This window comes from Pogona vitticeps, chromosome 10 (genome assembly GCF_051106095.1).
Source record: "Pogona vitticeps strain Pit_001003342236 chromosome 10, PviZW2.1, whole genome shotgun sequence".
Taxonomy (NCBI): domain Eukaryota; kingdom Metazoa; phylum Chordata; class Lepidosauria; order Squamata; family Agamidae; genus Pogona; species Pogona vitticeps.
The window spans coordinates 25,038,261-25,064,820 of NC_135792.1; the positions used below are offsets into that span (position 1 = coordinate 25,038,261).

Consider the following 26,560-nt stretch of genomic DNA (forward strand, 5'->3'; position numbering starts at 1 on the left):
AATGAGCTGCAACTATAGTTTGGCACAAACTGCTATTTTTCATGTGACAGTGCGTTTCACCTCCCCTCTCCTTGTCTAAACGTGTGCAGATTATCCATGCACCACTTCCATGCGCTTGTTCATTGCTTCAAGGTAGGAACCTACGAGCCAGTGCTGGAAAATGTCTTTTTCCAATACTGTCCCTTGGAATCAGCCCAAAGCTGGTCAGATAGAAGAAAACGGCCAGCATCTGCATTGATGGGGTTGGCAACGGAACTGCTCTCACTTCCAGTACCTACAGATGCTCAGGCAGAGAAGGCCCTCAACGAACACAAACCAAAGTGTTGCTGGAAAGGTGAACAGAAGGGGAAAGGATGCAAATTAGGAAGTGAAGGAGCTGCACAAGAAAGGCTCCACTTTGGACTATTTGTTTGGAAGAAAGCCCTGTGGAAGGGCAGGTCTCCTGTTTTTTTCTCTCCTGTTGTCAGTGCTGTGATCTAGTGAGTCAGTTGGACAGAAATACCTGGCACTAGCCTGCCATCTAGTGATTCCCTGAGAGGGCACCGATGGATGAGGATAAGTTGAGGTGGGGAAAGGTTAAGGTTCCCCTTGACCTTTAGTTGTGTCCAACTCAAGGGCACGGTGCTCAACCCCGTCTCCAAGCCGTAGAGCCAGTGTTGGTCCGTAGAGTTTTCCATGGTCACGTGGCCAGCGCAACTAGACACAGAACGCCGTGGCCTTCCCACCGAGGTGGTACCTATTTATTGACTCACATTTACATGCTTTTGAATGGCTAGGTTGGCAGGAGCTGGGACAAGCGATGGGAACTCCCTCCGTCATGTGGATTCAATCTCACAGAGGCTGGTCTTCTGACCTTGCAGCCCAGAGGCTTCTGCAGTTTACCGCGCAGCGCCACCACATCCCTCTTGAGGTGGGGAAAAGGGGCATCCTCATGGCCTTTCCTTGCACTCCAAATGATACAGGAGCTCAAAACGTTCATTGTTGCCTTTCAAAGCAGCTTGGTATAACAAAACCTTTCAGACAAGTCCCTGGGTTACACAGATGTCCTGTTGTAGGGATTCTCAACCAGCAGTCCATGATATGAGCCAAAAGGACTCTTTAAAGTGGTTAAAGGGAGCACAGAACGCACCTGCGACAACAGCTGCACCACTGTTTCCAAGTCCAGCTCAAAGCACTGGTTCTAAGCTAGAAAGCTCTCAATGACTTGGGTCCATGTTATCTCAAGGAGCGTATCTCTCCCCACAAGAACCCTTCTGGTCCTTAAGCTAGGTTAAGATATGAAAGTCTTGAGTTACTCTTCTACCACACATAGACAACCTATTGGAGGTAAACGTGCTACAGAGAACCATACTCCAAGGGGTAAGAAGCATGATTTAGGGCTGAGGGTCGTGGAATGGATGTGTATGTTTACAGAAAAGAAGTTCTGAAATGTATTCAACACTGATCAAGATTTTATTTATTTATTTTTGAACAATAAAAACAAAGAGCTGTGCTCCGAGCAAAATTCAATCACAGAAGAAGTCAGTTTTCTCTTCTTCTTCCTCCTCCTTCTTCAAAGTTTACTGACAGCGTTGAAAAGTAAGGCTTCCCAAGAGGGGCGGGGAGTGAGTTTCTTGAAATAAGTTATCTTTGCTTAAACACACCATTCGTAGTTTTCTTATATTTGCCTTCAGGTACCCTAAAAGCCTGCAATAAAAAGATATATTTGATCCTGTTTCTTCCTTCCTTTTTGTCTTAATACTGGGCAACTTCTGAAGGATGACGATACTCCTCAAACACTTAAAAATTACTTGGCGGCCATTGTAAAACTCAACAACACCATCTAAGACCAAAGGTCTTCAAAATATCTACTAGAGTCTTACAATACTCAAGAAAAAGCTAGACCACACCTAATCTAATGTCTAATAGCGCTCAGTTCTCTCAGATCTGTACATCCAACTCCTCTAAGTGGGCAGACGCATCATCGCAAAGTGTAAGATTAAAAATATATGTATATATTTCAGCATGCTCCCAGGCCTTTCCTAAATGTTGTCTGCTTCCCTGTCCTAAATGGAGTCTCCTCTGAAGACGGCCCCGGAGACCAAACCCTGACACTCTGCAGTTCTGTGTACCTGCTCACCAAAACACTGAAGCCTAATAATAGCTGGGCTTGAGCCTCTTCTATTTTATTCTCCAAAAGCCGTATGCCTTGATGCTGGCAATGAAATGCACAGGAAAAACTAAGCCAGCCTCTGGGCAGAAGGAACCCAGAAAAATTCAAAGCGTCCATGCCAGGGCCAAATAAGGGCAACCCCTTGCTTAGCTCCACTCTTTAAAACTCAGCTTCATGTCTCCGGCTCCAAGATGTCTCCTCCTGTTGGCGGGCTCCGTTCCGATACACTCCCGAGATTTCGACATGCCCCCCACCCACCCAAAGAGATTCTGCCAAAGCCTAGGCGCCTCTCTGAAATGCATTCTCGCTCACACGCAGCGGCTCCACAGTGACGTTGGCTGATTCGGGAGGGCACGTTTGCCAAGGCAACCTCGCAATTTCTCATTCACTCCGTTTCTTCTCGGAAGGGCTTCGCTGGGACAGACGGACAAGCCGGCTGCCAAAGAGCCACGAGAAGGCCTGGGCCGTCTGAGCAGCAGCCCATGGGGAGCGGAGGGGGAAAACGTGTGTGTGTGTGCACGTCACTTGGAGAAAAGAGGTACCCAAGAAAGGTTAATTGATCAGGCGTCCAAACACTGATTAGATATCACATGCTTTATACAGTGAAGAAGCAGCCAGCTCACTCATCCTCAGCACAGCTCGCCGAGCACCGGAGAAACATCCGCTCGCCGACAGGGGCCAGCCAGCGCGCGCGCAAGATGGCGTAAATGCTGCTTGTGTGGAGAAGGAACAGGAGCAGATAGGGAGTGTTACGATGGGTGCTGCTTCTGAAGCCTTCGCTCTGCCGCCGCGGCCAGCATCCGGCGACGCAACGTGATGGGGTCGGACGCCCCTCCTTCAGCCGGCAGGGACAGGTCTGAGGCCGGGTCCTCGGAGGTTTTGTTGAGATAACGCCTGGGAAGAAAATGGAAGGAGGAATCATCGCTGGAGTGGGGAAAGCATCGGAGAGATTTATTGTTGCTGCAGAGCAGGGACAGGCCATTAGGATGGCTCTGGGGGCCACTTTTCTCCTCTGTGGAGCCTTCTGGGGGTTTGCACAGATTGCCACAAAAAAAAGTAAAAGTAAAAACCTTGCAAAAAACGAAGCTGCACATGAGTAGAAATTCACTTCCAGCTTTGAAGAAATGGGTTATTTTGGTCCTTAAATAGCATAGGGAGACCTCCCAGCCTAAGGGGAATCACCTCTCCTCGACACTTCCAGGACATTTACTGCTTTATTTTTATTTTTTCCAAAGAAAACGGGGCCAGAAGAGGCCTGGGAGTTTCAAAAACAGCCTTGGGCATTGCAAACAGTCTCAGAGCCAGACTCTGCCCAATCCTGCCCTAAAAGCTGCCCAAGTTGGCATTCCACCCTCCCCTTTGGACGGGAATTCCAACTCAAAATTCTGCACCAAGGAAAGCCGAATGCCCCTTCTCCCAGCTCCCGGGCCTCTCTTGAAGCGCACGGCTCTTCTTCGGCAGATCCGGTTGTGGCTGCAAGAGGAACAAAGCCGCTCTGCCTCTCCCACAACCCTTTGGGAACGGTCGTTTTTGCAGACAACAAGCACGACCGGGAGACTAAAGAACATCAGAAATTCAATCAGAAAATGAACGTCTGGGCATTTTTTTAACTCCCCATGCTCCAATTTCTCAAACTTCTGGGGCAACTTGTGATGGGAATAGGGCCACCAGGGCTACCAAAAGAGTCCATCCTTTTTTTGTAACTCATGTACAAAACACTCACCTACTGGAGGAGTCTGCCTTCTCCTTAGAAATGGTACAAGGAACACCGAAATGCTCTGAGCATTCTCAGATACCTGTTGCATTTGGGTCACTTTGTTATGCTTGTTCTCTAACCATTCACAACGAGGATCTGAATCCTTGCCTGCAAGAGGCGGCAAAAAGAGGGGGTGGCTCCTCTTCCCAAAGTTCCAGATGGCAGGAAGATGCCATTAAATTTAGAAGCTGTGGTTCAGAATGCAGACTTAGGATTCCTGACTAACCCTTGTAAAGGAAGCCTACTCTTGCCACTCAATTCTGCATTGCAAAAACACAACCTTGGTCTCTCCTGAAAATGGTGGTTCCAATTTTATTTTAATGCTTCCTAGAAGAGATAGTAATGGCTCTTCATTTAAGAGAGAAACGTTCCAGCTGGAGCTCAGCCCACGTCACCGATCTGCCATTCCCATCAGCCTTAGCCAGTGATGGGGAATGTACGGGACTGGATTCCAGCCACATCTGGAGGGCTGGCATTCAACCCACTCCGGTTTACAAGGACCCAGGGTTACCTGTTGGGAAAAAACAAATCTACACACACACACACCTGCGAGCTTGCTGCAACAGGTCCTCCTTCCTCTGGACTAACATTCGCTGCCGCTCATCGGCCGACTTGGAAAAACGGCTCCCTCTCACTTCAAAATCCTCGGTCTCTGCGGGCTCCACGTCTGTCTCGTTGAATTCCATCATCTCTTCCAGCCTCGAGTTGAGCTCCAGGGGGACTCTCTCAGTCTGCCACGCAGAAGGAGACAGGAAAAGGGAACCAAGGCGGTAAGTGGCCGTTATATAATTCCATACCACCAGAAGAACCGGGCAGAGGAAACAGGAGAGGAGGAGAAGGGAAGTTTCCGATGAAGATATGTTACCAAAAAAGAACACCTTATGCAAATACAGTAACAGGGAATAATGGAAAGGCTGAATCTCTGCCAAATATATAACTCAGCAAATCACCCGAAGGGATCTGAACGACATCCCAAAATCAGAAAGCAAGGGAGGGGGGCTATCTTTCATCCTAATTCCTAAAATGCAGGCAGACCTTGACGCGGTCCGTCTGCTGTCACTGCCTCATCAGCAACAAACAGAGGTGTTTCCCTTGACTGTTCTGTCAATACACTTGAAATATAGAAGCAGCAAGGAGAAAAATAACATTCTCATATAGGAGACTGGATTCTGTGGGCTACTTCTAGGGGTGTCGGTGCAAATGATGGACATCACAGTGGCAAATTATCGCGAATGATGATAACTGGGGAAGGATGATGCAGATTCCTCAAGTCTTCCAGTCTCAAAACAGAACAACCCACACACTTACTCCCTGAACAGACATTTAGGCTGACAGCATAAACAGCCCGTTCACACCTTTTCCATTAGAAGCTGTCTGTAGTGGATTCTCCAAATTCATGGGTGACAAAAGATAGAAGAATTCTTTCTAAAACCTAATAATAACATGTGTGTCCAGTTTATTACCTGCCCATCCTGCTATACATAATATGCTTCCCCCACACACACACCTTCCCCCCCCCCCAGCTTACCTGAGTTATTTCTTCAGCATCCTCCTGATCACTGTTGTGTCTTTCCAGGGGGGTGTTCAAAGCGGGTCTGATGCTGTCTGAACGCTGAAAGAAATCCAATGAATTGATGCAACATGAAAAGGATGCTCCCAACAAAAGATTTTATACAGGCAATTTTTATACCTTCTACAGTTCTGCAGCTGTACGATGTATGTCAATGCTGTATGACTTGCTGTACTGCTGGTTTGTTACAAGAGACTAACACCTAGGAAATTTTAGAAGACCAGAGTGGAAAATAGGCACCGTGTAGCAGGTCTTTCCATATCCAACTTCAATGTTGAAATCCATGAGCAAAGTAACGTGGAGTTAAATTCCACATTTCAGAACAACTAGGACAGCAATTCCGTGGGGGGCCAATATGGGCTGCCTGTTGCCGAAGACTTAGCACCAGCTACACTCAAAGGGAGAAAGGCATCCGCCTGCAACTCAGGGCTAGTTGCATCCGACCCACCTGCGTTGGGAAAGGCACTTGGATGTGGCCTTCTAAAATGTTGTCTGTTGTAATTTCTACAGAACGCGTCAGCTGCAGATCCTGCAGAATGAGGTGGTAAGGGACCTGCGGAAACATCTCCTGAATCTGATGGGCCTAGGGGAAAAAATTGAAGACAATGAAAATCCACATCATTAGGATGTAGGGATCCAACTGCGGCATGTTCAACTCTTTGCAAGAAATTCTAAGCAACTTAGTCCCTTTTTCCACTACATTCGTTAATGAAGCACAAAGACACCAGACTGGACTCTTAGACCACCGTTCCCCCTAATCTCTCAGCCAACACAGCCGCAGGAAGGAAAACCTGCAGGACCAGATAGAAAAGATCCACTCAACTGCAGGCCATGAGCTATACCCATGAGACCTCAAGAATACTGGCACAGCTTTCCAAGGAGGTTAGCCTTTTATAACATTTTGAATTGGGCAATCAATGTACTGATGCCCTACATCGCGAGGTCTGTTTTACGGCACAGAGGGGCGCTTCTGCAGAAGGAGTCACCAGGAAACAAAAAATCTGAAACTCTGATATGACCCAATCTGACTGATTACTGCATTCAGTAATTTGTTTTATGAAACACTGCCTTTTTAGGAACATGCATTTTAAGGACATGGTGTGACTTCTTCTCACTCCACTTCAAAGCAGCCTACCCTGCGGCAAAGCTCTCTGGGAGATTCGGACAACCCAACTGTGCCACAAAGCCCTCTCTGTGCAGATGCCGCAGGTGATGCTTCAGCTTGACTCAGAGGATACTGGAGAGGGTGAAATGGACAAATCTTCCACCCCTCCACTTACAACCCAGCAGCAGTCCACTAGTCTCTGCCTGGACCTCACTCCTTTTCCCCTTTTAATCGCCATTCAAAGACCACTTTCTCACTCACACAAAAGCTTTAGTCTTAAACTCCTTGGTCTCGATCCTCAAGCAAAGCCACTGTGTTCCTAAAACCGGCTGCTCCCGTTCACCCTCCGTCACTCTTGCCCTGTTCTCTTCCTCGGTTCTCACCCTGCTGAAGTTTAGACTGCACGTTCCTTGTGGCAGTGACTTCTGCAGTTATTTTTCAAAGTATCACAAGTCTGCCAGTGGTGCTACAGAATTAAGTTTTTAAAAACAACACAGCAGGGTGCAAAATGTGAATCGGGCTTACCATCGCATTGAGCTGAGAGTTGCTTGTCTGTGCAATGCCAAGAAGGCTGGTCGTGTGCATCACCTCCACTGAAAAACTGGGCAGCCAGCTGGCGATGCGGGAACCTGGAGAAGAGACAGAAGACTCCTCAATATGGAAAAATAAAGAAGGCAAAAACATGGCGGGACCTCTTAAAGATTAATTGCTATATTTTAAATCTCAGTTTTCATGGAAAAGTCTGAAGAAGTGGCCTTGATCCAGGAAAGCTCACATTAAAACATAGCGGTTAGTCTTCAATGTGCATAATAGTTTTGTTCTCCTTATTTTTATTTTGCTTTTGCCCAATCAGCCAGCACAGACGACCACAGCTACCTCCTCCTCTACAACCCAAAAGGGGTACTAGATGGAATACATGAGGTTGACCCTCCATCATCTATATTTCATTAGAGATATTTGGCAGGAAGATTCTACCCCAAGAACAAAAAAAGCAGAACAGAAGAAAATTAAGATGTGCAGCGCTTGCTGCAACCTCCGTCGAGGGATGTTTGGCAGTGAAACGCTATGTCAGCAGTACTTTGACAGATGGGGGAGATGACTCTGTGTTTGAAGGAAAAGAAGGAATTTGGTGTTGTTTCAATCAGGTTATGGATTTAGGGCTAGACACACCTGCAAGCTACGCACTAAAAACACCACGCGTGGTGCTTCCAATAGGAAGCAATGCTAGAGGATAAAGATCATGATGGTAATATGAAAACGAATCCCCAGACTAACTCATCGCTATGAAAGATGTGCCTGGAGATAGGTTCCTGCTTCTTCCAAAAGCATGCTAGCCAAGCCGACTGACGAAGGCAAAAGAACCAACCATCGAAGTGGAAGAAGTGATTGTGCTGGTTCAGGTGAGGCCTGCCTTCGGCCACTGCCACCGGAGCCAGGTTCTCCTCCAGGTTCTCCCTCTGGTGGTCCTCTCTCGCGTGATGGTTGTCCGTGATATTCAGAGACATTCTGCAGGTGGGGCAGGAAGTGTCTTGCTCAAGCCAGGAGCGCAGGCAGGAGCTAATAATTAAACAGAGGACATCGAGTGAAATTCTTAGGAGGAAATAAAATGCAAACGCTAGAGTAGGCAAGACCAGCAAAGAAAATATCAAACCATCATCTGCGAGCTTTCGTGGGTCAAGACCAATCTGCCAGGCTTGTACCAAGGTGAAGAACTTCCAAAAGTTCATGGCAAGATGGATTTTGCCAGAAAAGTTACTCTTAGCTGTAAAGTCTAAAGATTCTGGGGAAGATGGATTATGCCCAGCACGTCTTTCTCTAAGTCAGGAAAGATACAGGCTGGGTTTAGGGCTGTTGTTTTAAAGTTACAGCTGAGGCAGCTGTGGACTGGATACCATGGCCCAGTTCTTCAACCATAGAGGCGCTGGCCACACGTGCGCACACCTTCCCATTTGGCCTTCCTTTGAAATGGACATGACTCTGCTTGGCTGGGGGGGGTTATAAGGATGTTCACCTTTCCTTAGGAGAAGTAACAGATTGTGTAATATTTCATCATCCAACAGATTACATCCCCAAATGACTCACCTAAAGACCTGATCACCAGTATATGTAACTAGACCATTTAATTTAATGAAAGTTCTTCCTATCTCCATCTTGCCAGGAAGCGGAGGAGCAACAATATACACATAAGGGCTGAAATAACCACAGGTTTTACGGTTTCAGGGCTTACATGACTCAAAAGAGCAGACTAGAAGTCATAAATGCCTGTGTGGCATTTCACATTTATTTACAATTAGATCTAAAGGCCAGCTTTCGCAGCTAAAAAAAATTCTCCAAGCAGCCTATGCTAAAATCAAAACTATTTACAGTATTATATTGCTTAAAATTAAATGATGAAAACACAAACTTAAGGTAGTTTGTATCCTGAAAACATCCAGAATTCAGGATCATAGAAAGACCGGAAGGACAGGCAGCCCTTCGCCAATACCCAAAACCTTCAGCGGAGGAGACCTGGAGAAGGTTGTTTGTGTGAGTGTTAACTGTCAGAGAAGAATAGGAGATGTCTTAGAAGATCACAGGAAACAAAGAGGCACCTGCTCGTTGACCTTCTTTTATAAGATAGATAATATGAAAATCTGCACACTTTTGTATGCTAGACCCAGATCACTGGGGGAGTAAAGAACACCCTGAAGGTTGCTACAAAACAGACCCACAGTCAACAGGATTCGCTAAAAATATGAAGAATGAGGCAGCCACCTTCAGACAACCAAACTGCTGAATTCCGAACCAGCTCAAATCTGTACAGTACAGTCTTGAGTGACCAGCACACATGCTGCTTATCCATCTTTTTCTAGAGCAGATTTTCTAAAAGAGCAAAATAGATCACAGGCATCATTGCAACCACCTTGGCAGGCAGGATAGGATGGCCTCTGAGCTCCATGGAGATGGAAGGATTTTGAGCAAGGTGTTTCTCTGGTCTTAGGACCACAGCACCACATGGCTTGGCCCCAGGGATACATTGTGACTTAAGTCAACCAAGAAACAATCTTGGCTCATGATGCTGCAGGCCCATAATCATCAACTGACCTCATGGGAAAGCAAGGATGGCTTTGTAAGTGTGTTGAAAAGCAGCTCTAATGGCGGATGGCCAGGCATCTCAGGGGAAGAGATGTGTCTGTTATAAAGAACTAATGATCTTAAACAGGTTTCTCAAAACAGTGGCAAATACTGATGGCACAGCTTGGAAGCAATGACGACAGTGTGGTCTCTGCACTTCAATCTCCTTCCTTTGAGACTAGAACTTGCAGGAATCGTAAGAGAGAAGCAGAAAGGGCCACCAAAAGGTGCTTTCCAAGACCATCTACCTATTGAGAATCCTTTCAGCTATGAGAAACCCTGCTAGATCAGACCTGGATGTCTGCCTCATCCAGTCTCTTGTCTCCAAAAGTGACTAAGAAGAGGCTTCTCCAAAGGTCTCCAAACTACACACTGGGACAGGCCAGAATGAGCCAGATCTGACAACCACCCCTTAAGCTAGAGATAAGGAAACTAGTCTATTTCTGGGAGAGGAGAAATATGGAAGCTGAAACTGGCAGATCAGAAAATGGAGTATGAAAATGAAAAACTGGATGCACAAATGAAATTCAGTAATTAACTGGAGATCCTCAGAACACACAACTTATTCTTCCCCACTTTGTCCCCCCAGGTACATACTTATGGAACAGATGTCCACAAGGGAGTTTACGAGCAGACTGCATGGAGTCCCAGCAAATGGCACAGTCATCGTTGTTGGCTGCCAATTCCTCAGGAGTGGCCACTGCAAACCTACGGCGAGAGAACCGGATCAAAATTACGACAAAGGAAGCAGGGAGGTGTCGGCCTAAAGCAATCCACGTGGAAATCTATGTCTTGGTTGCAGCCAAATCTCATCTGAGCTAAGCAAAATAACTCCAAAGACAGGTCCCAACACAAAGAGCTGAACAAGATGCCATCGAGCAGTTTTGACACCACCTCTGGTGGTCCAAACGGTAACAAAAACTTTTTGTCTTGCTACCTGAATGAATGAACTCATTAACGCAAAGCTGTTCATGTGATCACTCAACTACTCTTCTTTAACAACCCCCATTAAGGTAATTATCACTGTTTGTAGTTTTTGCACTGACTGATGATTACAATTTCATACCCACTCACCACCAACCTACCTGCCCAGGGACAACGTCCTAGGCAACCGGTGGTTGGGTGTATTTAAGCCAGAACATGTGCCAAATAAGGTTTGTTAAGTCTTTAAGGTGCACAAAACCCTGTTGCATTTTTGCTGCAACACACAAATGCAGAGATTCCCCCCCCCCCGCCCGCCAGGGTGGCAAGGAAATGGCCTAAGCCTCTTTCCTGTTAAGGCACACCTCAAGCGACCTGCATACCTCGCTTCCATATTTCCAACCACGCGGAGGTAGTTCTTGTGGCGACGAAGTCTACGCTGGACCTCATGAAACAGGTAACGCAGCTGCATGAAGATCACCAGGCTGGCCATGGACAGCCAGATGTTGCCAAACAGCTGCCAAATAAATGCAAAAAGAGCGCTGAGTGGCTTAGGGACACAAAAGGAGGCAGTGTTCCCAGTCTAGAAAGTTTTAAGCGGCAGGAGCTTATGTTATAAAGGGAAAAGATGAGCAAAGCTGAAATGGTAGGCATGGTTCTTTGAGTCCTGCTTTATAGCAGGACAAGCTTAAGTGTACAAGGGACAGCGGTCCTGCCATTTCAGAAAACTGCCTGTTTCATCTTTCATAGAGACATGACCTGCTTTACAACGACCACACAAGAGACTAGTCCTGTTGACGTTAAGAGTGCGTACCAGCATGTGGATGTGATGCATGAGATCCAGGGACAGGAGCATTAACTCCATGATGAAATCGGTGTAATAGACATACGTTCCCTTGCTCTCCCAGGTCCCTTCATGATTGAGATCCCAGAGATGTATGACGTAACTGGGTGAGGGAAAAGAGAGATCGCTGCATTATTCAAGTGGCATTTTGAAAGCTGGATAAATAAAAAAAGACACTGACAAAAGATGGGCTCCTAAACACGGTGGCACACACCTGCTCTCCTCTCTCCCGTTTCTTATCCTAGAATATGTGGTGTGAAAGGTGGCACTGGCCAGCTGGAGATTCCAAAGTCATTTTTATTCTCCTCCTCACTTAGTCCAGCTCTTTTTCTTGTTCCTCGCCCTCTCCTTTCAGGCACTAGAGATTATTGGTGCGGCCTTCCAGGTCCTACTCAAGTGGCTCTTTTTGCATTGATCAGGCTGCCCATTCCATGTCTCAGAACAGTAGTTCTATTTAGGTGTCCCATCCAAGGGGGCTCTTCTAAATCCAGGAGAAGAGGAAGCGGGCTAGCCTTGCCCCTTCCCTGCATCTCCATCTTAGTCCTCCAACACGGGCAGCTACCTCTAGGGAGCGCTCTCTACCTGGGCAGCATCTCCAGGCAAGGAGAAACCTTTACTTGTCAGGGCTTTGGATCTTGCAGAGAAATCTCCATGGTTCTCCTCTTCAGATAGGAAAAGGCAGAGAGAGGCAAGCTTCCTCCCTCTGCTCTAGGGTCTGGATTAGTCCTTTGCTGAATGCCTGAATATGACCAGTAGAATCCCACTAACCCAACCTGGCCTTCTCTCTGCATCTTGGGACTGTCACTCCCCAAATAGTCAACTGAAAGGGCCAGTTTCATCTTTATATGCTTTTGTGTTACTACAGAGCTTTTACATATGACTAGTTCATGCTTTGTCGCCTTCTGATGGTTTGGTTGATTTGCAATTGGTTGGACCCAGATTTAAGGGACACAAACTGATGGAAAGGGGAGTTCTCTTCTCTTTCCCCCTCCTGGATGCCCATACAATGCTGTGAAAATGCTATAAGATGGGTCAGAAGACTCTGCTGAATGGGGAAAGCTCTAGTATATGACAGAGAGGGGTCCCCCCCAAGGTCACGGAGATGCACTTCTCATCCCTAGAAGGCACGTTCTGGGCCCAAATTGCTTACAGCAAACACAGCAAACATTTGGCAATTGAACCAACTCTCTGTCTCTCACAAACTTTGAATGACAATCTTACTTACCGTAAAATCACATGCACAGTTCTCACGGTGACAAGAAGGGACTAAGAATTAAAAAGAGAGAGAGAGAGAGGAGGAAAAAAAAACAGGTAACTTTAAATATTTTTTTATGAAACCTGGCAAGACGATCAGAAGAAATGGGATAGAATATGCTTCTTAAATTCTGGGATTAAACTCTTGTTCACTGTCTGGGCAATATTTTGTTCCTGTTTCTGAGGCACTGTATGAGCTTATTCTGTGAGGAATGAATAGGATTCCTCAAGTAGGAAGAGAATAAGTCCAGGTAACAGGCTGCCTTGCCGAGGGGAGTAACGTGCTCCCAGAAAACGAGCGGGCCAGGAAGACAGTTTGCAAATGGTTTTCATTGTTTTACAGGAAAGCTCAAGGAAAGCCGGAGATGGAAGTGAAAACTAATACAACCACATCATGGGAACACCAAAAGCCAAAACACAAGATTCTATTATATTCCAGCTTTCAAGTTTATTTTTTTTAATGGTCAGAACCACAAGCAGGATCCTGTTACACAAGAAAAGACTAAGCTGAGTGAGACAACCTATGAAAAGCCAATTCAAATCCAAATCTCATGTCTTGATTTCTATCACTCCTCCTCTAATCGCTGAATTTGCTACTACTATGTAGGACAAGCTCCTGTCTCACATATTACAGTGTATATGGGAAGAGTGAATCCACAAGTTACTGGATGTACAAAATAAATTTGACATAAATTTCAACTTTCATGATACGCCAACCCTACTGAACAGCCCTTGCCTCTCCTGTTTCCACCCGTGCTTTGCATTCTGCATTTGTTTATTTAAGACTCATTTGCCACCAGCAGTTAACAGCTTTATAGTGTGACAGGCCATTGACAAAAAGCACACAAATAAAACCAGAAAGCTGCACAGCAGTGTTACTGTGCACCCAACGTCCAGGATCCTGTTACAGATCTGCAAAATTACTCAAATGTCACACGAACATCAACAGGATTCTGGCCACTGCTATATATTCCGGCTGAGAGTTTAAAAGAAAAGAAAAAAGTTGTACCAATAAATCCAGGCTCACCAGAAAGCATGACACTCATGTTTAAATCTTATTTTAAGTGAACATCTCACCTCTGCAGCCATGAAAGATAAGGTGTGCATTCCATGGGTGTAGCCGATCACACCGCACACAACTCCTAGCCCGCAGCATGAAAGCAGCATCCCTACTAGCAGAGTCAGGACCCGGATGTGGCTGTTCATGGGTGTGGTGGGTGAAAAGGAGAGCTGCAGGAGAGGAACCAAATGGTGAGGAGCCCTCTGTTCACTTCAACTTCCAAAGCAAGCCCATCCAATAAACTCAGACTTGTCAAGAGCTCGTCTCCCTAGTTCGTTTTTAGGAGGATCACATGAACTGTTCTGGCATTTCAGATCCCTGGAGAGGCCGGATTTTTAACCAGCAGTGATTTCTTGATCATCCGCATACAAAGCAGAAGTGGAGTCTGCCTGGCTAGCTTTCAGCAGTGGGGTGTCCTGGGGGGGGGTCATGATACCTGCTCTGTCTAGAGGCACTTCCTTGCTTCTGATAGAGTGCTAAACAGGGGCACAGAAGATGCCACATGGCACTTGACTCGCAAACGTAAATGAATAAAGAGAACAAAGAGTAAGTGGAGAAGGCAGTCTGAAGGAAGGGATCCATCATTCTAGTTTTTCGCCAAAGTGTCCAAATTCATTGGCAATTGCAAGAAAAAACTAATTTATTCATTGTTATGTTTATACTATTTATATCCTGTCTCTCTCCTGGAATGGACCCAAGGCAATTTAACAGTATTAAATCAAATAGTGTTAAGGGCTAAAGAATGACAGATTATTAAATCATCTTAAAACTGCTGAGTTGGAAGGGTCCCTCTGGATCATCAAATCCGGCCCCTGTCAAAGAGGCACATAGTGGGGGAATTGAAACTCCCAACCTCTGGCTCTGCAGCTGGATGCCTTAAACCACTGTGTTACCTGTGCTGAAAGAATACATATATTCCTGCGGAGCATGGAATTAATTTATCCAAAATTAATTTGTTACCCATAATTCATTGTAGTTTTTAACTATTTATTTATTTTATTTAAAATATTTTTATCCCACCTTTCTCCTTAAAAAATAACCCAAGGCAGCTATTTCCAAACCCTCTTCACTGTTTTAACAGCAATAATACTTAACAGTCTGATTGATAATTAACAATTCAGGCTACTTGACTTCGTTACTTAAGGAAGGTTATTTAGAAGCGGTTGGTCATTCTGGGTAACTTTCATTGGTTCATGGGGAAGTAACATGCCACTAACCTGCTCTAAAGTCTTAATTAACACACCAAAATGAAATGTTCTAATGAACATAAAAGGGAAGTTATGTTACCAAAGCAATGTTTGAATGAATGAATGTTAAAATACTCGCTTGGACACTAACATTTGAAGCTGTGCACTCCCATGTAAAATGAAATCCCCCCCCCCAGCTTCATGCCACCAGCAAAGAACTTACATATTCAAACCTGTCCTTACAGAGCTGAACCATGAGATGTAAAAAAACAAGGCCAGAGAACCAGAGGCACCACATGACCACTTCTTCAACGGTCTGGACATTTAACACGCCAAAAATAAAGATGAACTTGTAGAAGATGAAGTTCCAAAATTTATCCTTGAGATGCTGAAAAAGATTAGCACACAACATTTTTTTTCTTTAAAAAAGGGTATGCTGAACATTCTGGATTATACTGAGAGCTGGACAAATCCCTGCAGACCAAAGGCTGCACAGCAACTGAAAATCAAAAGCCGGCCAATTTAGATATCTGCAGCTGCACCATATAATGCACAAAATGTAGGACACATCATTGTATTGTTCTGTATCTTGGGTTTTTTTTTTAAACTTGGGATTCTAAATTTTACACTACCCTTTTTAAGTAAACATCTAGGACTGTAGATAGAGGGGGAAAATAACAAATAAGTAATTTTTAAAAAGACCAAAACATAATGGCACCTTAAAGGCTAACTATTATATTTGTGCTTTTGTGGATCAAGTCCACTTTTTCAGACGCAAGAGAAAAAAATCTGACAGAAGAGAGAGAGACGTCTGAGGAAGTGGACTTGTCCATGAAAGCTCACATAAAAAAATAAAATAACAGTTAGTCTTTAAGGTGCCACCTCATTTTGGTCTTTCTTATTTGTTCCTTCATTTTTATTTTGTTTGTTTTCACCTACAATGCTTGCAACAGAATAACAGGGTTAATTCTTCTACATCTAAGCCTGTGCGTACTGGCCGACATCCAGTAGTAAACAACAACTAGCATAGGCCTGTTGAATCACTGGAGAATTGATGAGTCAATATTTATGTAAATTCTATTTATACAGTGGGCCTACTCTGAATTACTACTGGATTTCAGCCATTGTTTAAAATGGGAACAGCTGTGTTAAGCCTGGGGGGGGGGGCAAATAGCAAACAGCCTTGTGACGCCCTAAAAAATTGAGTCCAAGAAACCATAAAAATTGATAGTCCTAAAAACGTGACCGGGCTCTTCACTATTTCTTCTTCACACGGCATGTAAAATATATTAAAAAAAACACACAAGAAAGAGTCAACTTGCATGTTTACCTGCTTATGAGCGAAACAGGGTTTTTTTCATAAATACAATTTATGTATTTTTTCATAAATACAATTTTCAGTCAATTGTCAAACTGCTGTTGTTGACATGAACCACTTATTTGAGATTTATTCAAGAATTAGAACTTTGACCCATCACAACATTTTCCCTCAGAAACAATTTTAGAAATCAGCATTACACCCTAATTTGGATTCAAGCCTGGTCACATTTTTCTTTCCTGTAATTTGGTTTCAAGCCTGGTCACATTTTTCTTTCCTGTAATTTGGTTTCAAGCCTGGTCACATTTTTCTTTCCTTTCTTTCCTTTCTTGTGTCTTTGTAACTTCAAGGATGGTAACCAAGCGGGCCTCAAAAAACAAGATTTCCCAAGATCTATTAACCCATCAATCACCTTGTGAGGAGGCCCACAGAACTTTCTTACCTGTCTTTCACTGACACGGAGAGAACCAAACACGACACTCTGTATTAGTTTCGCAATCAGCATTAGAATACAGCAAGCAGTATTCACCAGCACCTGGAATCAAAAATATATATATACACAGATGCATAAGCCTAGCTTCTCATGAATCTCAGCATCAGCAAAATAGATCCCACCTTAAAACTCTGTGGCTCTGGGATCTACTGATTCATGTGCCCAACCGATTCGTCTGTTCCAAGGACTTTTTTTCTATCTGGACAGAATACTATAGCTGTCTTTATAGTGGTGGGAAGTTTGGGGAAAGAAATTGACACAGGTTGGAAGTAAATGCCTAAATTAAATGGGGATGGTTAAAAAAACCACAATGGTGTCCTAATTTAGCTAACACAAAATGATCAAATCAGTGATAGTATCAGAGAGGTGGGAGGTCTTTTTAAATGAAAAAGAACAATGTGCCCCGAATCCATTATGGTCTGACATTACTACATTGGGGAAATCAGACCCTGACATTTCTGGCAAATGATTCAGAGAAACCTGCCTCCCACACTGACAACAAATGGATGTTTTTATTTATAACAATTTCATCCCATCCTTCCTCCAAGGGATACCCATCTTTACTCTACTTTCCCATTCCTTACTCTACCTTCTCATCAGTACTGGGAGATGAGGTTAAGCAGAGAAACGGCAACCGGCCTAAAGTCACTCTCAGGGGTTGTTGTCGGCTGGAGTAAACTCGGAACCCCAGACTAGGGGCACTGGGCTGATAACAATAGTCAACTGCCACCATTTCAACTACTGGGTGTCTTCCATGGATAATCAGGAAGGGCAGAAATTAAAGTAATTAGGAAAAACAGGAAGAAGCAAAGCTCAAGGCGTTTGGGCCACACCTTTCTCTTGCTCGTTTTGTTAGTCCCAGACCACAATGGCTTTATACGGAGTTCAGAACATACACTTGTTATCATTAGACTGAACACAGGAATGCTGCAATTATAAAATCAATACGTCCCCGAGGAACTACTGATTATATCATTGCACACCTCTCATTAGAATCTATCCGCAGGTCCCAACTGCTCCTCGCTTCTCTTCCTCCATCTGTTTTTAACAGAGGACCTAAGGAGCTGCCAACTGCCAAGCCACCCTCATCCTCTCCCCAATCTTTCCACATTCCACCCCAGTCCATTCTTTAGAACCTTTTGAAAGAATATTAAAATACATCAGAAGCCAAAGGCCAAATAAAGCTGTACATTTTTACTCCTTGTCTAAAAATCAGTCATGACGGAGCCAGCATGGCCTCTTTGGGAACGAATTCCACACCAGGGTATCGCAACAGAAAACAGGACACCAAACAGGGTCTCCACTGAAGATCACAGATGATGCACAGCTTCAGATATATTTTCCGGGCCCATGCATTTGTGGCATTTCTAAGGCAAAGCCAGTGCCTTGAACTGCATTCAGAATGAATTGGAAACCAGCGTAGCTGGACTGAAGCGAGTGACTCAGGCTGGACTTTCCCCCTGGAGTCTATCCTTCCTTGCAAGCTGCAGACGAACAACTATTTGCAAGCCTTCTGTGGCGAACAGGCGAATCTTTGCATAGTGCTGGCAAAGCAGCGGGAAAGGGGCTGGATTCATAGGGAAGGGACGTCCCAGTGCTCCATTGCACATTTAATTAAAAGCACTGGGGGTTTTGTAGATATGACAAAGCACACCACTGAGATACTTTTATAAACAAATATTCCCAAAGTTTATTTTCCAAAAAGTTGGCCATATTAAGTCTGTTTCACATATGTTAACAGATGTAAAACAAAAACAATAACACTTCTGACATCCTTATAATCTTTCAGGGGCCACCATTCTGTGGCTTACAGGCACATTTTTCACCATGCGACTTTCCACCCGGTTCCAACACTGAACATGGGCTGTCTACGACTTTTTCCTTTACTCCTCCTTCCTGCCATTTGTTCACCATACTCATATCCTGAGCTTATTTTACTAGAACACACCTACTGCATCCACGACCTTTTGCCAAACTGCCATCATTTCTGAACTACATCATGGCAGCTACCAAACGACAAGGTAAAAATGTGCGTGGACCAGTTTTCCTTTACCTTTTCAAAATGGAAAGGGATGGGAGGTCAAGGTTGATACCTGAACAGAACTGAAGACTGTGGGTTGCAAGACAGAAAGCCAGGAGTGATGCACTCCAGAACTGATAGCCAAGCGGTTACATTTCTTGGCATCCTTCATTTCTCTCCTACTTTTTTAAAAATAAAACTGCTTATACAAGGAAGGTGGGCTTATTTCTAATATTACTTGTTCATTCAGAGTGGCAGAAAGAAGCAAGGAGGCAGTCTTCTTTCAAAGAGAACTATTCATGATCACAGCAGCAAAACATTAGGAAAGAGGTGATGAAGGGGGTTTGCTGAAATTAAGCCATAGGGGTAGGGTGTTTTTTTTATCTTGGCTGGACCCAGAAGGGCTGAGGATCAGACCTGTTACCAGTACGTGGGAATTCTACATACAGTAAAGTCGACGTCACAGTCTAAAATTTTAAAAGTTCCCAGTCAAATAGATGTAACAATAAGGTTTTGGTCACAGGTAAGCATTTCCATAAGTAAGACTTACTCGATCCCCTGTCCTCTCGTACAACCATGTGTAACGACAGACATCTCCATTGACAACCATGTATGTGTAAGACAGTCACTTCGTACATGCTCTCTTTTTCAAAGCTATGGTGATTATGGAGTTTGGATAAAAGCCCTACCAGCTTCTATGAAAAAAATGACTTCATACTGGGTCAAATCTCTACTTTGCAACACACAAGCGTGACTGAGTAAGACCGGCAGGTAGAAAGAGCTAGGTCACATCAACGGGGTTTTAGAATGTTTTCCCACTGGGTCAACGCTGACACAGGAGAATCAAACAGGACTTACGTCAGGAGTAAACCACAGGTCATGACCGCAAGTGGAATAAAACACTGACTGCTAGATTTGTCCGCCCGTCAGATTTCACCCAGTAAAGAGGAAATGGTAATCCAGGGCCATTTACCTGCGGCTCCAACACGATGCCAAAAAGAGCAGCACATTTCACAACATCCTGTGGCAATTCTGTGACTCATAAGTATCCTAAGAGGAGACCCACCCCTAGGATTTTTCTTTGCTGATTCACGGCCAGGTGAAAGAATATTGTGATTTGAACTTTCATCAGTCTCAACAAGAAGCGATGCCTTAAGAGATTAAGCCTGCACTCTTATCCGCACTTACCTGCCAGGAAAACCCACTGAACAAAATGGGATTAGACAGTGCATTCATTCATTCAATCAATTTTATTTAAATTCTTCATGTGCCACTTTTCTCCCCAGAGGGGACCCAATGCCCAAGATAAAACAAGAGATTTAAAAAGATTATTTTAAAAAGCAATTAAAGATACATTGATTTTTAAACACCTTTTATTTTTTAAAAAAATAAAAACAATCAAATACCTGAAAGTTAAAAACCAGCATTCCCAAGATAACATATTGATTTAAAAGCTTGTCTGAGGAGGAAGGTCTTTGAAAGAACAAGAGGGGGGCAGCTCCTTCTCACGCCTCAGAGCAGCCACTGAGAAGGTCCTCTCTTCTGTCCCCACCAAATGAGCTTGGGAAGGTGGTATAATCAAGAGAAGCCCTCCCCCAAAAAGAGCTTAAAAGGTAGGAAGACTCACATGGAGTAATATAATCCTTCCAATAACCTGGTGCCAAGCCATATAGGGCTTTATGGGCCCTGAAACAGACCGGCAGCCAGTGAAATTGTTGAAAGAATAATTACAGCCTGCACACAACATTACATGCACAGAATGAAGCCATAGCTAGTTCACTTTAGAGTGACCTAATAGGCAGCCATCTCCTTTACCAGATGCAGTTAGTGAAATGAACCTCATTTCTCTTACAAAACCTAGGCTGTCGTAAACCCACATAAGCACTGAGTTGAGGCAAGACTCTTTAGCTTGTCAACTTCAGGACGCAGCTCAAGCAGCTAAATCGAGGTAAACTCTGTGTGTTCCTCCCTCATGCAAATGAGTCCCACATAACATGAGCTCCAGTATAATCCTACCCTGAAGTAACGGGAGATGCATTAGGTTGCACAGCTATTCATGCAGATCAGCAGCTCCAAGGCACTGATCCGCTTGGCTAGCATTCGCCCAAGAAATGATCCTGTGCTGGAAAACACATTGTTCGCCTTGACACTGGTGATGATTCAGTCTCGCCCTCAATAACATAATGAGTCTTTATCACAAGGGTGTCCTCATAATCGACCTGTCAAGAAGGATGACGGTGTTTTCAGACCAGGGCAAGCTGTCAAAGCAAGGAATGGGGCAATACTCTAGCAGAGCAGTGGGTAACTATGATTCTGTAGACTACAACACCCATCATCCTTCACCAATGGCTAAATTAGCAAAGGCTCGAGGAAGTTGTACAAGGAAAGCATCTGGGAGGGCCATGGTGGCCCACTCATTTTATGGCATAAACACTCTAGAATACTTTATTCAAATTTATTTATTCGTTTACTACATTTCTACACTGCCTGATGGCCGAAGTTTTCCTGGTGGCTTAAAAAACAAAACCATCCAATATGCACACATAGAGCTAAATCCAACTTAAGTCCCAGCCAGAGTAAACCCACCGAATTAAAACAAACTTGCAAGTGTGTTGCCTTCATTTCAGTCTGTATTAACCGGGACTGAAACTGAATACAGCCCATGACACTTCATTATGTAACAACCATATTAGAAAGAATGAATATTGCAACAAAACCAAAACCAACAGAAGGGCAAGTCTTAAAAATCACTAGCCGCTGTTGTGTGAGTGTGTTTGTTTTTCCAAATAAGCAAATTAAAAAGCAGGGCAGCATAAAAAGGTCTCTGCTTTGTGTTAAAAATTCCAAGACGCAGGGACCCAGGCAAGTTGCTCAATCAACAAGCAAGGTGCCACTAGCAGACATGCCCTTCTCTTAGTAGCCACCTACCCTGCCTCACTTGACACAGGCATCCAGAAAAGGATCTCTGAAAATGATCATGGGGTGCAGGAAGGGTTGATATTATTTATATACTGCCTTTCTCTCCCTAGGAGACCCGAAGTGGCTCATAATTAAACTAGACAACACTCACAGCTTTCAACACACCATAAAAGCTGTATTAAAAAAAAAAGAAATCAAACCTTTGTCAACATTAAAACCAACATTAAAGGCTTGGCCCTAAGCTGCTTATGGGACTGTTGGCAAACACCACCACTGAACTTGGATCCAGAGGAGAGGTGAAGGCTGTTCCCCAATTATCTCTCTCTTCATTTAAAAATCTAGAAGCAACTCTAGGGAAATGATGGGGAAAGTTGACAAGGTGCTTAACTGTTTCTCCTCCGTCTGCATTTACATGCAGTGAGGCAATTTTGCTCTAGAGATTTGAGCGTCTTCGCTGGAAACAGACCAACGTGGCCGAAATGAGGTGGGACGTTATAAACAGGCTGCAGTTAGTTCTCTGTTAAAGGAGTTCCTTCCAGCTGTTGAGAAACCTGGGAGTTTCGCCTGGCCCTCCTACAACGCAGACACACCGAGAGAGAGAGAGCAAGAAAAGCCATTCGGAGTTCCGAGGCACATCTGTCATAAAAGCTGGATGCTTATGCACAACTTGTTCCGGATGGACCTGAATTCCTTTCAGGAGTGTTCCTCAAATACGTGATTTTTATGAAAACAGAAGTGTCAGCAAAAGCCAGGAAAGCTCTTGAATCAGCTCGGGCTGGTTCACCAGCTCCAGTTTATCTAGAAAAAGCAGATGCCTTAAAAAAAAAACTGAGTATGCGTCTTAACCACCTGCCATCTGAATTACTGGAATACATTCCAAGCTCAAGAAAAGCACATTATTTTTATTCTGCATTTATTCCTCTTACATATTGCTGCACTTAAAAAACAAATACACTGATGTTATTCATTAAAGTGTTCAAAAAGGGATGCATCATTGGTTTTTTGTGCTGCTGCTGCTTAATTTTTCATTTGTTTTGATGTGGGGGGGGGGATACATGAATTTTGAGGTTATAAGAGAAGGGTGCAACCTTGAAAAAAATCCTGTCAAAATGCTTTTTCTACAAAAACGTTTAAATGCAACTAGAACCTAGAACCCCCTTCAATGTTATGCCAATATAGTACTTTCATTCCTACTCATTTACTTTTCAAATGCAGCTTCATTACACCCTTGTTACTCTTCTTATACCCGAGGACAACAAACAGGGCTTTTCTGATAGCGGCAGCATGAATCAGGAATTCTCTTCCCAAAAGGGTATGTTTGGCATATTTTGTCAATTTTGAGGAGAACTGTATAGGTGTTTTTCTACTTCAGCCAACTTTTGGATGATCTTAAGGTGCACCTGTTGTTGGTATTTTATTTAATACAGTACTGCTGTATACTTTACATTCCAGTTGTTATACACAACCATTTGTACTTGATATTGCGAATCGTGCTGTGGAGACAGTTTTCCTGGAGAGTGGAAGATTTCCTTTATTAGCCAAGCACAGAACCCATACAAATCCTGAGCTACTCTGCCAATGAAGTATTACCTGTGGCTTGCAAGGATAGCTGCAAATCCAGTCCCAGTTACAATACGTACCTTCTTTCCTCACAACACTGCTGCACACACACAACTAACAGAACCCTGTGGCAAACGGAGGGGTCAACAGCCACCACAGAAAGCACAGACAGGGGCAATAACAGGCTCAAAATAAAAGGTTGCAACTCAGATGTAGAGCATCTGCTTTGTGTGCAAAAGGTCCCAGGTTCTGTCTGTTACATCTTAATGGGCTGGGACAGCAACCGAATCTGGGTGAATGAAGCATTTTTCCTATTGAGAAGCCCTAAAGCAGTGAGCAAGCTCCTTCCCGAGGAACAAGGCTCTGGACCTGCGAAATTCACGATCGAAGCAGCACAGGACAGAAAATACAACAAGCAGAGACCCTCGGAAACATATGTGAAATTATTTTTCCTCTTCAATCCCCTTACATAACTAATAGGTCATTTATATTTCTTAGTGCTTCAAAAAACAAAAAATACCCACTGAAATTCTGGCCTGCAACTTCCAGAATCGACAGTTAACCATCAAACAAAGGATCTGTGGACCTTGGAATTATAGCTCAAAAATTAATTTTTCAAGCTATATTTGTTAGATGTCGATTTCCATGCATCCCCTCCTCACGTCTGAGTTGCAATGGCCCTCTTTCCTAGCCATCCCTTGGATCTTAAACTCACTTCCTACTTCTACAATTTTCACAAAACATTCAAACACACACACACCTCAAGCAGCTATTATTCTCCATTTTCCAAGTCCAATTTCCTTACCCTTTATTTATTTATTTAGAATATTTCTATCCCGCCTTTCTCCCCAACAGGACCCTCGGCTCCTATTGGCCATCTCATTCTGCCCCCAAATGCCTGCTTCTTGGACACAATCACTCCTACCTCTCTCACACTGGCCAGAATCCTGTTGCATCACTCCACGGCACAATGGGGACGATGCTCAAGTTACATACAGGAAGCCAGATTCTTTTCAATGAATACCGGGAAATTCTTCCTTACTGTTAGAGCAGTACGACAATGGAACCAATGACCTCAGGAAGTGGTGAGCGCTCCAACACTGGAGGTGTTCAAGAAGAAATTGGACAACTACTGTATATGCCAGGTGTACTTTAACTTGAATTCCTGCGTTTAGCTAAGTGTTGGACTTGATGGCCTTATAGGCTCCTTCCAATATTCTCGGATTCTGCAAATTAAAATTTCTCTTTCCCAAGGCTGCCCAAGAGGATGCTGACAATTATATTATGAAAACCATGTGACACTAAATGACAGCTCCCGTGAGGGTAATGGGGCCACGAGCTGTATCAGGTAGGAATGATGGGGACTGTAGTTCAGTGTCATTCAAGGACCACCACCTTCTGATTAGAACGCCGTCTTGTAAATAGTTGAGAAGGCTGAAAGGGTGCGAACAGATGAGCCTACCAGTTACAAGAAAGGTAAAAGGTGAAGGGAAATAAATAGATGGTAAATGATTAATTTGGCAATTAAGGTCTGGAAGATCTAATTAGTAAACGTTTAGTGGGGGATTGAAATTATCTAATTTTCCTTTATGGTTCCTATTTTGCATTTTGTGCGGACTAAACTTTCTCCTTTTGCAGGTTGTAGTAAATTAGCAAGGCCTTCCCCTCCTACACCATTTTCTCTTTGATTATGCTAGTTCTGATCTTTAACCTCCGAAGAAGCAGACTACAATCCACATAAAGCTCACAAGGGAAATACCTCTCTCCCCTTCGAAGGTGCCCCAGACTTCTGCTGTTGTTTCCTTTCTGTTGTTGCTGAAACAGACTTGCCCAGTTACATCTCTGAAACTTGTAACATTTCTAGTGTGTGTTATTGTAAAGTAACATGTATTTTTTCCCTTTTCTAAAAAAATATACAGCAAGTTATTGCAACACTGGTGAAGGTGTTTATATAAACTTTCTGACTGAAATGTATTCTAATTTATTACTCTGGCATTTGCAGCAAAATTCTTTATCATCTAAGTTCTGATCCATAACTTTTCTAGCACCTCTAAGAAGCATCGACCTGCCATGAATTTTTGTGACTGTTGTTTATAATTTTTCTGCACTATCCACAGGATATTGACGCACAGCCTAAGCCTAAAGCTCCCCATTTATTCAGGCTTTTTCCCTGTGTTCTAATAAAGGTATTGCCTTCTCTTGCATTTGTGCAATTTTAAGGACACCCCCAAGCCTTTTCTTGATTTCTTTTCTTTTCTAACAGGGTTTTCGGAGAGCCAGCCCTGCTAGCCTGTTCCAAAAAAATAAATAAATAAAATAAATAAAAAAAACGAAAGCAAGGACGAGAAAAAGCGAAAGAAACCCTAATTTTTTCAATGGATGCTTTCCTAGATGCCAAGTCAAAACCAGAAACAGACGTCCTGGGCTACCTTGAGGACCGACCGCCTTATTTTAGGGTGTCATGTGTGGATGATGCGACCCGCTTCATCGGGTGCACTCCAACATGCCTGCCTGCAAAGAAGCGGGTTCTCCTTAAAGAAGGGAACGGAACGGAAAGAATGGAAGGAAAATAATGGAAAGGCATGGGAAGGAAAGAATGGAAAGGAACGGGAATGAAAAGGAAAGGAACAAAAGGAAAGGAACGGGGATGAAAAGGAACGGGAATAAACAGGAAAGGAACGAATAGAAAGGAACGGGAATGGAAAGGAACGGGAACAAAAAGGAAAGGAATGGAAAGGACATAAAAGGAACGGAAAGGAACGGATGGACAGGCGTGGAAAGGAACGGAAAACATCCTTCCTCCCCCCCCCGACACACCCCCCACACCCCTCAGGGTCCCTCACCCAGACGCAGAGGCCGTCGGAGAGGAGGTAAGAGGCGACGTCCAGGGCGGCCGGGCGGGCTCGTCGGGCGGCTTCGGCCTGGTCCTGGTCGGGCTCTCCCGGCTGGGCTCCGGGCTGGTCGTCGTCGTCGTCGTCGGGCCGGAGGGCGCGGTAGGCGCTGAGGACGCTGCCCAGCAAGGCCAGGGCGCTGAGGGCCGCGTAGGTGCGCAGGCTGGGCCACGGCAGGCGCTCCAGGAAGAGCAGCGGCATCGCGGACAGGCCGGCCGACAGGCCCCCGACCGGCCGCCTGGGGCCTTCTTTGGGCCTTTAGGGCCTGGGGCCTGGGCCGCTCCGCCGGCCGACCGACCGACCGACGCGCCGGGGCCTCAACCGACGAGGAAGGAAGGCGGGCAAACGGACGGGACGGGCAGACAGCGAGCGAGCGAGCGAGGGAGGGAAGGCAGG

At 44.5% G+C, this 26,560-nt stretch overlaps 1 protein-coding gene across 1 annotated transcript; it reads right to left on the reverse strand.

Annotated features, from left to right (window-relative positions):
• Positions 1-1,433: 1,433 nt before the first annotated feature.
• AMFR (autocrine motility factor receptor) lies at positions 1,434-26,560 on the reverse strand. The gene is made up of 14 exons (XM_072980955.2): positions 26,117-26,560; positions 16,724-16,816; positions 15,187-15,351; positions 13,794-13,946; positions 12,688-12,728; positions 11,433-11,565; positions 11,002-11,135; positions 10,295-10,405; positions 7,950-8,140; positions 7,109-7,212; positions 5,927-6,061; positions 5,437-5,520; positions 4,455-4,639; positions 1,434-3,046 (listed from the first exon to the last, which is right to left on the reverse strand). Exons 1-14 carry the CDS (start codon positions 26,363-26,365, stop codon positions 2,902-2,904), a joined length of 1,923 nt encoding a protein of 640 aa, XP_072837056.2. The 5' UTR covers positions 26,366-26,560; the 3' UTR covers positions 1,434-2,901.